The sequence below is a fragment of the Cyprinodon tularosa genome, unplaced genomic scaffold, assembly GCF_016077235.1.
Source record: "Cyprinodon tularosa strain WSP-4 unplaced genomic scaffold, ASM1607723v1 ctg44, whole genome shotgun sequence".
Taxonomy (NCBI): domain Eukaryota; kingdom Metazoa; phylum Chordata; class Actinopteri; order Cyprinodontiformes; family Cyprinodontidae; genus Cyprinodon; species Cyprinodon tularosa.
In genome coordinates, this window is record NW_024039163.1 from 2,138,056 (window position 1) to 2,151,671 (window position 13,616).

At 36.1% G+C, this 13,616-nt stretch overlaps 2 protein-coding genes across 2 annotated transcripts; one reads left to right on the top strand and one right to left on the bottom strand.

Moving 5' to 3' along the window:
* Window positions 1-1,205: 1,205 nt before the first annotated feature.
* On the bottom strand, window positions 1,206-4,927 carry c1qtnf13 (C1q and TNF related 13). The gene is made up of 2 exons (XM_038299958.1): window positions 4,811-4,927; window positions 1,206-3,630 (listed from the first exon to the last, which is right to left on the bottom strand). Exons 1-2 carry the CDS (start codon window positions 4,839-4,841, stop codon window positions 2,564-2,566), a joined length of 1,098 nt encoding a protein of 365 aa, XP_038155886.1. The 5' UTR covers window positions 4,842-4,927; the 3' UTR covers window positions 1,206-2,563.
* A 1,531-nt stretch (window positions 4,928-6,458) lies between these two features.
* On the top strand, window positions 6,459-11,938 carry ube2na (ubiquitin-conjugating enzyme E2Na). The gene is made up of 4 exons (XM_038300093.1): window positions 6,459-6,586; window positions 9,493-9,739; window positions 9,887-10,027; window positions 10,890-11,938. Exons 1-4 carry the CDS (start codon window positions 6,557-6,559, stop codon window positions 10,934-10,936), a joined length of 465 nt encoding a protein of 154 aa, XP_038156021.1. The 5' UTR covers window positions 6,459-6,556; the 3' UTR covers window positions 10,937-11,938.
* Window positions 11,939-13,616: the final 1,678 nt, after the last annotated feature.

Below are 13,616 nucleotides of genomic sequence, written 5' to 3' on the forward strand. Positions count from 1 at the left end.
CTCCAGCAGTCTAAATGTGAGAGGCAGGAAAACACCATAGCAGACAATTTTCTAATTGCCAATAAAAATTATATAATATAACTTTTGAACACTTTTCAACCTTTATTTTTATCCCTTTTTTTTTACCTACTTTATTTTTTACTTGTATCACTTTAGGCTTGTTTTCAATATACTACATTGAACATTTATCCCTTGCAATATAAATAACCTGAATTGAACAAGCAGTCTTCTGTAGGCTGAGTATTTTGCCACTGCTGGTGTATTATTTATAGCTGGTGTTTTAGATGTAAATGTTGCTCGCTTTTAATTACAGACTACTCCAATCCAGATGAATTACCTTACAGAGACAAAAAGCTTACACCAAGAAATTAGCGAAGGAGCAGAATCTGACAATGTTCAGCCCTTAAAGCCCCGAATGATGACCAGCCTAAAATAACCTATATAGAGGAGAAAAAAAATCTTTTTCAATAATGCAGTGTTGGTAACGCAGCAATTTTGTTTCTACATTTAGCAATTGCTGAGCCCATACTGACAGCTTAGGAAAGGTGATTATAAAAAGTGACTTCTTCTCTGTTGTTTGAGATCCTCAGAGGCTGATGTACAAGTACCAATTATTTTAGTTTGTGAGCACCAAATGCTGCCATGTGCCCCCACATCATCCTGAACCAATTCCAGGTGTTTTAGTCCTTGCCCAATAGTAAATACAAGCTTAGATTTGGTTAGACTGAAAATAGATCACACATCCATGAAAATGCTTGGTAATCTAGAGTTCCCTCACATTAAGATGTCTTGCACACATTAAGATGTCTTGATATTCTCAGTAAATAGATTAGCTGTTATGTAGAGTAATGCCACTGCACCTCCTGAAGGATTTTTGGCCTCTGGCCATTCTAAAGCCTTCACAGTCTTCCAGGACTAAGCTGTATCATCTTTGCATTAACTCTGATCACCCTCTCTGCCCCAAACTAAAAAACAAAAGCATTTTTGTTTTTTCATCTATTTTAACAAAACCAAATGAGGCTATTACAGATCACGGCACTGTTTGCTGCAGTGGATTTTGTTAAGGCATATTCCACCTAACAGTGAAAACCACGCACTCTTTTTTTCCTAATTCAAAATCATAAGCTCCTTTTTCAATTAACTCAGAGGTAAAAGGCTTTTAATTTTTAAGGTGTATCAAAAATATACATACATTTGCAAGCCCGTAATTTTAAGCATTTGACCACTTTTTATTTTAAGGGGCTGTTTGGGTGTTTGTTCATACAAAACACATAAAGAGACCACAATATGAACATGGTGTGATTGCAGTTTTACCAAAATAAACATCTTTACAGTCTTATTTTGACCACACAATTATCACTTTTACATTAACAAAAAGCAGTTGTATGAGTTATAAATGCACAAATATAGGTATATAGGAACATATTGGGTATTTTAACTGGCAGAAGCTGCCGGGGTAATCCTGTCTTCTAGCACCATCTGGTGGAATAAACCACAAAAAAAACTCCACAAACTCATCTTAGACACTACATTTCAAAGAGTATTTGTTCACTCATACAAATAATTTAAATCAGGTGTAGCAACCACTTCATGGTCCTTGGTGTGCAGCATCTACAAACATTTAGGTCAGAATAGTCGCTCTAAGTGATTGAATTTCAGTGTCTAATGTAATTCGCTTTTTAATATTCCAACATCAGCTCTCAGTGATGCAACAAAATGGAAGCAATTGGGAATGACAGTAACTCATCCACCAAGTCATAGGCCACATCAACTGGCAGGAAAAAAAGGAATGCTGGTGTGCATGGTGCACAGAGGTCCTCCAGCCTCAATGTGGCCGTCAGATTAGCTCAGGAACAGTGAGGAGAGCTTTGAGGTATGGGTATTCTGCAATATAAAGCGTCAGATGCAAAGCAAACCTTTGCTTGATTTATTGATCGATGGAGGCTCTTAATCTGAAATGATAAGAAGCGCATCTCTTTCTGGCAAATTAAAGTATGAGTTTCTGGGGATATTTTTGTAAGGTTGTTTTTCAGGAGCTAGATTTAGCCCCTAAACTCCAGTGATATAAATCAATTCCATCCTCCAGGCTTTGGACTTTGGTAGAACAATTTAAAGATGGACCATTCCTCTTTATTCTGCCGCAGTACACTAGGCAAGGTACATAAAGAAATGCATAGGAGAGTGTGGTACGGATGAGATTACGGTAAATGGCCTGCTCAGAGTCCTGGCCTCAACCAAAGAGAACAGCTTTGGGGTGATTTAGAGTGGAGACAGAGCCAGGCCTTTGTGCTTTTGGAAGAATTGCCATAGAAATGACATTATAACACTCCTTAAGCCTTATGCACAACTTTTCCAGAAGAGTTTAAACTAACCATAGCTGCTAAGGGTGAACCAATATTGTATTGAACTCTTTGGATTAAGAATTTGATGTCAAATAAGCTCACATGTGAGTCAATGAAGCAGAGTTGAAAGCTTTTGGCAATATAGTTAGTGTTTCCAGTTAACTTACATATTTAACCTACAGAACTAGTTAGTAACTACAGACAGCATTATTGACAGCTTATTATAGGTGGGATCTGTCCAGGTTGTTTGGGGTTATTTCTGCAGTGGGGTAGACCAGGAAGCCAGAGAATGTGGTGTACCTTCCCTGGTTGCTGTAAACAGCGTAGCGTTTGTCCTGCTGACTGTACAGCCATACTGTTTCCCCCCTGTCAAGTTGCAGCATTAAGCTCTGGCTCTGCATCTCTCTTCTCTTTGACGTGTCTTCGTCAAACACCATCGCCTGGACCTGCCCGCTCCCGGTCATCAGCTTTACAGAGACAGCCTTACGAGGGTGTTTCCCCACTGTGAAAGCAAAAAAATACACTCCAGGGAAGTAACAGGTGAAAAGACCTGAAGTTTTGTTGAAGTGGCCCCCTATGTTGACAAATTCCACATCAAAAGTGAGGGGAAGTTTGTTTTGGTGCCCGCCACTCTGACCCACAAACGTTGATGTGCGAGCCACTGAGAAGGCTGAGCGTTGTTGCTCAACAGCCGGATCTCTGCTCCGGGGGTCAGCCTGAGGTGGGCAGTTGATGTGAGACAGAGCTGGAGAGGAAAGGTGGTTGCTGATATAACTGATCGGCTGAAGCTTTGGGTAAACCAGATAACCAGAGAAGGTGATGTAAGGACCAGCAGTGCTGTACACCGCATACTGGGGACTCTGCTGTAGAAGCAACCACACAGTGTCCATTTGCTTCAAACTGATCATCACACTCTGGCTTTGGACTTTCCTGCCTATCCTGCGGTAGTCATCATAGGCCATGGCTTGCACCTCCTCCCCATTCTTCACCAGGATGACAGAGAGCAGTTTTCCAGGGAACTTCCCCACAGAAAAAGAAAAATAATAAGCCCCAGGGATGCGACAGCGGAAGTGGCCGGTATCTGGATTAAAGTCCCTTCCTGTGTTGACCATAAGCTTGTTGAAAGTCACTGCTTTCTGCTTGCCTCCCACAACGCTGCTGGTCTGAGCGGCCGAGAAGGCGGAGCCCAGGCCCGTCGTCAAAGCAGGCCCGTAAAGAGATGAAGCTCCTCCAGTGATCAGGATAAGAACGAGGAAACATCCCAAGTGTAGGTGTGACCTCCAGGAAGCTAAAAACAGTAAAAAAAAAAGAACATGATTTAATAAAATTAGACAATAGAAAACACCAGGATAAAAAGGTCTAACTGGTGAAAAATATCAAGCAATTAATGATGTTTTGAAGTTTTTTTGTACAACATAAAATCTTGTTTGTATAAAAATGGGTATTTCTTGGAACCAGAAATTTGCTTCCCCACTTCTGGATGTACTGTGAGCTGTTATACCATTACCTTCGACTGGCCACACGGCTCATCTCCTGTATTAAAACATTATAAGGAAGTCTGGCCACACTGTTGACATTAAATCAGAGTGCTCAATGTGAGCAGTAGCGCCTGTAATGTGGCTAACGTTTCTGTTTTCCTTGTGCACCGGGAAAAAAAGGCCTGCATTAGGTGCTGGTCCATCTGTTGCTGTGTGTGCAGAACAATGGAGAATTTCAAAGGCTTTACAAAGTTGTCGCAAAATATGTATAGACAGAATCATAAATGCAATGGACACAATAGTATCATCTAATTGTGTAGAGTGCATGAAAATACACACAGCTGTACTTTAATGTCTGAGTTGAAAATAAAAGAGTTTTGACATTTTGTACTCTGCTGTTCTTCCTCATCTTTTGCAGAAAGAAAGAAAAATTCTTAATTTCCTTCCAGCATTTCAACTTCACAGTGTTCCACAATGTGCCTAAAATGTTAATTTAAAGTTTGTTCTTTAGAACACTGTTCTTTAAAGGCAAATTACTAAAAGGTCATAATATTTTTGTAGTGAAGACTGCCTAAACAAAATCTGAATGAAGATAAAGACCAAAAATAAGAGCGTTGTAAGGTACCATATAACCACCGCACATATGCATTTCACTCTGTTTCTGCACTAAAAATCCAGGGCGCTAATGCAAAAAAGCCTTTCAGTCTAAGACCTTTTAATCTTTTAGTGTAATCTATGAATATTTTTAACTTAAAAATATTAACACATTGTGTATTAACACACACAGAGCTCCTTGAAATATAATAAAAATAGAAGGCAGAAACATATTTTTTTTACAATAAACCTAAAGTATTTGATAAAAATAACATAAACTAAGACAATAAAATATATTTTACTTATTTCCCTTTTCTTTTAAAGATAATTCTTATAAAAAGTAGATATATATGATTATATAACCAACTGAAGATCGAACAAAAGCATTAAACCCACCTGCTGAGGTAAGTTGGCACAGACTTGACATGGCGGACTAAATCTTAGTCAGATCTGTTTGAGCTGCTGCGTATCCTGCTCTGTTAATGTAACTGACATCCAGTGGACAAAGATTTTGTCTAGGCAGAAATGTTTGGAGGAGGAGCTCCAATCCTCCCTCTGATTTATTGCTACTATGCTCTGTCATAAAATAGTAGCAGCTGAGCTCTGCAGACTTGTTTGCTTGTAGAATTGTTAGGTCTAACGTATCATTGTTTGGTCTACCGCATGTGTTAAACAAGACTGAAAATCTTACATTCCCTGGAAAAACAAAACAAACAACAAAACACCACTAGAATGTTTGAACAGAAAATGATTGAAAGTACCATTATATCAGTAAAATAAGGTTACGTTTTGTTAATTGCAATAAAGAAAAGGCTCTTCAGATATGGCGAAATTATATACTAAAACAAAATGTTGCCATAAAAAAAGGTTGTTTTCATGGGGGCACAGAAAGGCATCAAACAAAAAAACAGGGCAAGGGATTCGAATATATTAAGAGAGCTGCAAGTGAAATTTCCATTTAGTTAGGTTTAATCAAAATTCTATGTCTTCCAACCGAAAAAAGTATTTTTGGCTGAAAATTGTTCCTTTGGATTATTGTTAAAATCAAAATAAAAATCCCTTAGCATAGCGGAAAAAAAACAACTCTAAAAGTTAAATAAAGCCATTATTTTGAATATTAGGAATTCATAATTTAGGAATTTTACATATTTTTGACTTAATTTAAGGCAAAATTGCTATTTTCAATAAAATCAGAATTAGAACTCAAGAAAAAACGATAATTTCAACTGTAAAAAGTTTGAGAATTTGAGTATTTTTTAAAGTTTGTTTTGAAAAAAACCCCACATCAGATGAAAACTTGGATCCTATCTGAATACCACTGAATCAAGCTATCACCCTATTATTTTTAAAGAATAAGTAAAACAGATTTATTTTTAAAGAAAAACAATGAAATAGATCCAAAGGATCTATCAGTAACCATGTCTCTTCCAGCTCATATCATCATTAGAACTTTTAGTATTTTGTCTTCAGTACAGGGGCCAAAACAGGGGAACCCTGCCCCCCCCCCCCCCCGTTGCCCCCTGTCTAGAACCGCCCATGAGGCCAAACATATGTATACATTATTAAACATTAATCTGTTGGAATTAGTTAAAAACTTGACTGAATTGAACGTCTTCCAAATTAAAATGACACATTAAAGTTTTATTATTTATTTAATTTTTTTACATGCATTCATGGTTTATGTTACTTTTGTTGGGGAACGTTTCAATTTTGGTATCTTTTTTTTCTTAAGTTCTATTTTCATAAATCCAGAAAAACACTTTCACAAAAGCAGAAACGAACAATTGAACACATGTCATCCATAAAGGTTTTCTTTCAGAAAAAGAACCATAAAACTAAAGAATGGGAAAGAAATTTTAAATTAAATAAAAAAAAAACACACACACAAAGGGGTTTAGCTAAAGTATACTGCTATCAAGTCTAAAAAAATTAAGGCCTTGTTGTTCTCCAGTAACTTAATCGAGGCATGAAAACTTTTATTATTATCTTACCTTTATTCTTTATACAGCGCCTCTATTTGACGTAACAGCTCTGTTGCTTTCGGCGTCATCACGCAAGAACCCGGAAGTGGTTTGTTTGCTGTCAATGCCAACCAAAGAGGGAAGGAGGTACTGAGAGCTAGAAACCCATATTTAAGACGAAATGGCAGGACTGCCCCGCAGGATTATTAAGGTACTTATTTGCAATAATAAAAAAAAAACATGTTTTACAGTTATACATAAAAAGTAATTCATAATCAAATCTCGTTTTTATTTTGCTCGCGGCACAGTTTCGTGTTCAACCGTTAGCATAAATTAAGCTAGTGTTGCTGTGATAAACTTCCGTTTCTTTTCTGTGCCCAGATACAGCGATTCACACAGCATTTAAAGGCTCAAAATATGAGTGACTAGTATGTCATAGGCCTGACTCTATCTGTCTACGTTAATTTTTCAAACCCGTTCTCGTTTCCAGATGTATTTTTGTATTTGACAGGATCACTGAATAAACCTGCTAGCTAACTAGCTGATTGATAGCTTCTTAGCGAAAGCAGCGGATTCATTATTCATTCATTAGCCTTATTATGACTGAAAAAATGAACTATGTATATGAGCAACCGTTTTATCAAGTATGTAATGCAGTAATTTGTTGTAAACTGTATAGCTGTTCATTTAATTACAAACGAACGTCTCACATTTTAGCGTTACGATCGTATTTCTATCAAAAGGAAACCTGGAAACATAATAAATCTTAGAAAAGTACAGGATTTTGATGTTGTCCTGGACTGGATAAGGCTTGGGAAAATGTGTAAATGCAAACTTAATCCTGTCTCACGTTTGCTTTTCAATAAACTCAGATGATCAAGAAAATGTCTTGTTTTTCCTGATGGAGTTGAATTAAATTTAAAAATTTCTCTTCCATTGATTAACAATCATGCATTTACTTAAACTTTGGACACATTTATCCAAAGTGCAAATTTTATTAATCTATAGTGATGTATTGTTAAAATTTCAAAACATAAGAAGCTTGGTGACGTTTCTTTTGGTCTACCTTCTTCAAACTATTAAAGTTGTGTTAAAGAACAGATTAATTATACTCAATGTGCTGATGAAGGCTCATCAGTATATCAGTATACTCAATGTGAAATATGTCTGCTTTAAATGTAAGGAATTATATTTAAAATTTCATAATATTGCAATTTTAGCCTATTGGATGGAGTCTCTTAGCAGTAGATAATCACACGACATAGATGACAGTGCCCAAAATACATAAAGATTACAGAGAAAACTAGAAGCACTGATTAGAGGAACATAAAATTGTATTAATGGGAACTGATGTAATTGCCATAACTGCCTATTATTATATCACCTTTATAAGATTTTCTATCAACATGGCAGCTAAGGCTTTGTTAAAAAACTGGATTTTCCAATTCGGAATCAATTCTCATGTTAATTCCTTAAGATTGATAAATAAGTAAAAATCAAGTTTGAATGTAAAAACATTTTCCAATGTCCTTACAGCTGTTAACTATGTATCAATCTCCTGTTAAATGTTGATATAATACTATTAATGCTAGATGATATGGCTAGAAAAAGATAATCTCAGATTATTTTTCTTTACATTTCATAATAAAAATGAGAAATGACGCTCTTTTACTTTCACAAATAAGCTTTTATTTCAATCATCTGTACTGGGAGGTGGCCTTTATTTAAATTACAACAAAAATTACAACAAAAAGACAATCATGTTTCACAACAAACAATAAAAAATAACACACACTAAGTGTTTGCAGCTGGTGGTATGGCGCAGTTAAATAGTCATAAGTACACATAACAAAAAGGGCTGAACTGATGTCAGTCTGAGCTATTGAAGGATAAGGATTGGATTGGAGAAAAAAAATCACGGTTTTCTAAAAATTAAATCTTTATGGACAATAACTTTGTTTAATTGTTCAGACCAATTAATCACCCAGCCCTAATTACTACTATCAATATTTTTTATAACTACATAGTCACAAAATTCAGGGAACATTGAAAGAAATGTTCTGATACCATTTTTGACACATTATATGTTGCTATAATGTGATTCATTATTCAAGTTGCCTATAAGTAAATTTTTTATGAACCAAATATGTTGTTTATTTGATTCTCTATTTCTCATGTAAAAATGTGTCATTAAAACGTTTTTTTTTTTACCATTTAGCTATTACTTTTTTGTTTGTTGAACCCATATTTCTTTTCCAAATAAAAGTAATTTAATAGTGAGCCAGGGGTTTTTGTGATAAGCAAAAATTTTAGAGGTGCGTAAAGAACCAAATTGGCTGCCTAAAGTTGGTGGGAAAAGGCAGAAGGGCTGGGAACGGTACTCTATGGCCCGAGCCCTTGAGCCCCCCGAGCCGTGTGACTGGGGCAGGGAGCCTCTCTTCTGTCTGTGTTTTCACTGCATGGTTTTGTCTGTGGGTTATCTGAAACATTTCAGGAATCTCACTCACACAGAGGAAAAAAGATGGGGAAAACAGGAGTTGCAAGTGGCTGTGACTTTATTGGCTGATAATTTTATCCGTTATATTTTGCCCCTTTCATTCTAGTTAAACATGCGTTTCAGACAGCTACAATGGTTGGTGATGTTTTTTTTTGTATGGAAACACCAGAGGATTCACTAATGAACAATACATTACAGAGAGTTTTCATTCCTGATGCAAAGCAAATTTAGATTCAGTGGTGCCTCTAAGTTATGGCAACATACATGGGTGTAAAGAAAAGAGCATCTATGATTGTTTGAAACTTTTAAGAAAATGAAGACGGATATGCAGATTTTGTTGCATTGGCTTCCTGACAGTTTTACAGTTTGGTGCGAAAGTCATCATGCGCAGCCTCTCTTTTCTAACATCTCGTTTCACTTTTTTGCTTGATCACCGTTAATTAATTAGCTCATTTATAATCTGCCTAAAGCAAAACTATTACAACTAAACACAAAAATATGGCGAGCAAAGCGGTAATTTTTAGCCAAAATGTGGGGTTTATTCAATGATACTGCAGTGCTGTTATCCTCCCATCATGTAGCTGTATGTGAATGTATGTCTGTTTTGTTTTCATCACCAGGAAACCCAGCGCTTGCTTGCAGAGCCTGTACCAGGCATCAAGGCTGAGCCAGATGAAGGCAATGCGCGCTACTTTCATGTAGTCATTGCTGGACCTCAGGACTCACCGTTCGAGGGAGGCACCTTTAAGCTTGAACTGTTTTTACCTGAAGAATACCCCATGGCAGCTCCTAAAGTACGCTTCATGACAAAAATATATCATCCCAATGTGGATAAGTTGGGAAGAATATGTCTGGACATTTTGAAAGGTGGGCTGGCCACATTTGAACAAATCAATTCCTCTTGCTTAAAGTGTTTGTCATTCTCACTGCAGCCACGACTTTCAAGTCAACTCCTTTTTTACTGGAAAGGTGATGATATTTATCATTTTCACTGGTCTTTGATCCAATTTTCAGATAAATGGTCCCCAGCTCTGCAGATTCGAACAGTGCTGCTATCGATCCAGGCTTTGCTAAGCGCACCCAATCCTGATGATCCCCTAGCAAATGATGTTGCGGAGAAGTGGAAGTCCAATGAAGCTGAAGCCATAGAGACAGGTGAGAGAATCGGAGATGGTTTTGCCTTTTGTTTAACAAAAAAAAAAAAAAAGATAAAGCTAGACAGTGAAAAAATTATTTAAAACATAAGTAATAATTCCTTTATTGTCCTGCAGTGGGGGAAATTTGGATGTGACGTGGCATACATAGACATTACACACAATTATTAGCAATTAAAAAGGAAGAAAACAAAGTACAAAGACTAGTTTGATCTCAAACTGTAAATAAATATTCCACCTAGCTTATGGATCAGGTACTTAGAAAAGACCACTATCTCCACATCAGTTCTCTAAATGTTCACCTGTGTTGGTAAAGTGGGCGTGTGAAAGTCCCTCAACGGTTCATTTGTTTGTCGCTGCAATTAACATGAGAAGCTTCTGTTGACACCATCCTTTAAATCTCCTGATCTGCTGTCTGAACCCCGATCAGTGAGTTTATCCAATAAACATAAATGGGATTTTTTTACTGTTTACTACGAAACCGTTGAGACCTTTACAGGACAGATTTATACTGATATGACATTTTTAAGTTAATTTAAGTTTACAAATAAAGTAACTTTTAAAAGCTAGTTTACTATATTCTAATCAGGGATAATTGACTAGTCTGCACTAAATACAAACAAAGATATCTCTTCAGATTTGTTTTTCATTTGCTTTGTAGTTCCATCATATGCAATGTAAATGAAATATATTGCAGTCTGATAAGATATATAAAAGTTTGAGTAGTAGAACCATTTTTTTTTATATAAACCTTTCTAGATGTATTTTTGTTGCTTTCTATTCAAAATACTTGAGGAGAACTTACTGTCTGATGAATAACGTTGTTCAATTCTAATTCATACTTGGTGTTTTTCTCTTTACAGCAAAGACATGGACCAGGCTTTATGCTGGAAACAAAAATGAAGTGTAAAGTAACCTCACTGGAGACAAAAGTGAAAGTCAAGTGAACACAAATGTATGTGCTGCCAAGACCCGTTCTGGCTCCATTTGTATTTAAAGGACACAGTCTTTTATTTTTTATATTTAAATATGTCTGTGAAAACAACTGCTGATATTCTGTGATCTCAATGCACACTAGTGCTGAATGACTCGTCTATGTCTAACTCACTACTATTCAAATGCATGGGCAGAGGATTTAGATCTACTCACCTGGCTTTCTTTGTCCGAACATGGGAGCCTTAACATTTCTTAGGGCGTTTGGCTGTGGTGGGGTTGAGAGGTTGGCTAGATGTGGAAGATGATGTTCCTTTTTTTTAATGTTTCTTTTAATTTTATTGTGTCGCTCTTTGTTTAATAAAAGCATCTAACTACAACTAAAAGCCCTCTGTATACACTCGCGTAGAGGAATTTATCCTGTGTAGATCTCTGTTTCATTAGCTGCACTGTAATGGAACTAAAAACTGAGCCTGCCACTGTCATTTAAACGTCTCTGTGTTAACTTGGATGTACTGTAAGCCTCTGGATGGTGAGAAGTAGCGATGGAGAGTATGGACCTTTCCTTATTTTTCATACATAGAGTTATGACAGATTTTTTTTTCTATTAAATTGTCCCACTCTGCCTCTACTCACTACTCTTGTGCTTTTTCTTCCATTGTGGCTCTACGAGGCTCAGTTGTTTGCCTGCTCCCATTTATTTATTTCACAAAGGAGTGGTTCCATTGAGCCATGAGATGTCCTGTGATTTGATGGGAGGAGAAGCTTCCTGGGTGGCATTGAGATGATGTATTGTCCATGGATCAAACTCCAAACAGATCAGCGACGGCTCTGAGTCCAAACTGCTGTGATCGGTCTCTGTTCAGTTCAAAGTGTAAATTCTTTATAACTCTGAAGAGGCAGTTTGCTGCTCAAAATGCTACGAAAACGTTCACCTGCATAGTTTTATGTTCTGTAAATAAACTGTTGATTAAAAAAAGAGACCTTTGTGATTCTTAAAGGGACATAATTTCACACCTGAATTTGGGTTTTCTAACCTCTTACACCCTAAGGGCGTATAAATAAATTTCTGCCTGACAAAAACACACAAAAGTAAATCACTTATAGCCTCACAGGTATTAGATTTAAGAAGAAACTTTTGGTACGTCTGTAAATGTAACATGTCATAGAATGGTTTTCTGGTGTCAGCACCATTGTAGCTTTGACCCTGCCTGAAATATTAGGGACAAAATACAAAATATTTTGCATTTTTTGAACCTCGCCAAAATTTTCTTTGAAATAAACATTGCAAAACACTACCAAAATATTATTTATAGCACAAAAAAGTAGTACAGACTTTTAAATCTAAATGTTGTGTAAAAATATACCAAATTTGGGCTCAATCAGATGAATCATATTTATTTTAGAATGGTATTAGTGAGAAATTTCTTAGGCGGAGGGGCCATTTTGGCACTTTTATCCAAAAATGTCACCAAACTGTGCCAAATGTGTTTTTTACATCAATACTGGGGGTTTGTTAAAATTACGAGGTCACGTAGCAGCTGGACCCACCGGTGGGTCCGTAGGGTTCTAGGGGCTAAGGTACACTACATTTAAAATGGTCAAAAGAAATCTGAATTAAAAAGATGGAAGTTATTTCCATTATTTTAGAATGTTCTGGTTCTGATTCTGGCAACTCCTGTTAGAAACCCAACATATTACAGCATGGTGCTGATTGTTTAATGTTAGTGTGTAAACACTGTCCTCTACCACTAGAGCGAGTCACTGAACTGTGACTTGCTAACATCCCTGCTTTAAACCAATAGAGGGACTTGGTTTCTTTTTTGGAATACCAGAAATCATGTTCATGTGTGAAAGTGAGTTTTTTTTTTTTTTATACAACATTTGACAGATAATAGAAAAAAAAGAAGAATTAATACTTGACTATTTATGGTGTGCAAAAGGTTAATAAAATGTGTTCTGAGTCATTTTTTTGTGCATGCTAAAGATCTTTTATCCATAACTGATAGAAATGAACTTATTAGCAGGTTTTGATCCATTTTGATATCGGTCCGTTCTTATGAACAAATTAATCCTCCATTTTTCAGCATATATTTTCAAAAAGTGAAATTCTGAAACATTTTAAGAATTGTGTTAACTTCACTTAGTTTACATCTAATGAAACCTCCTGTTCTATGTATATGAAAATCATATCAAATATCTAAAAATATTTGACATAATGAAATGTGTAGAATAATGGAATACAGGTTATATAGGAAAGTTAATAGAATGGAAATTAACATTGCTTTTTGTGGAGGAAGAACACTAAAAATATAAAAAGCATTTGTTATTACATGTGCTGAGATACTTGTATTATTTGCAAGGGGAAAGTGTTAGAGAGCCTTGTTAATGATGTTAGCTTAAGACATGTTAAGGTCTACTACACTATAAATTTACAACAGTTAAATTGTCAGTTGTCCAGCTGATAGTCTTGGATGCCCTTCCTACACTCCTAAATAAATTTTCTTTATTAAAACATGCTTCATCCATCCAGTCTTTTGGGTCCCTATTGTGTTCAAATGCACCACAACTGAGTAAATAAATAATTTATAATTGATAAAGAATAAAATAAACTGATGCATTTACAAATAACTTGAGTAATTGATTATTTAATTGTG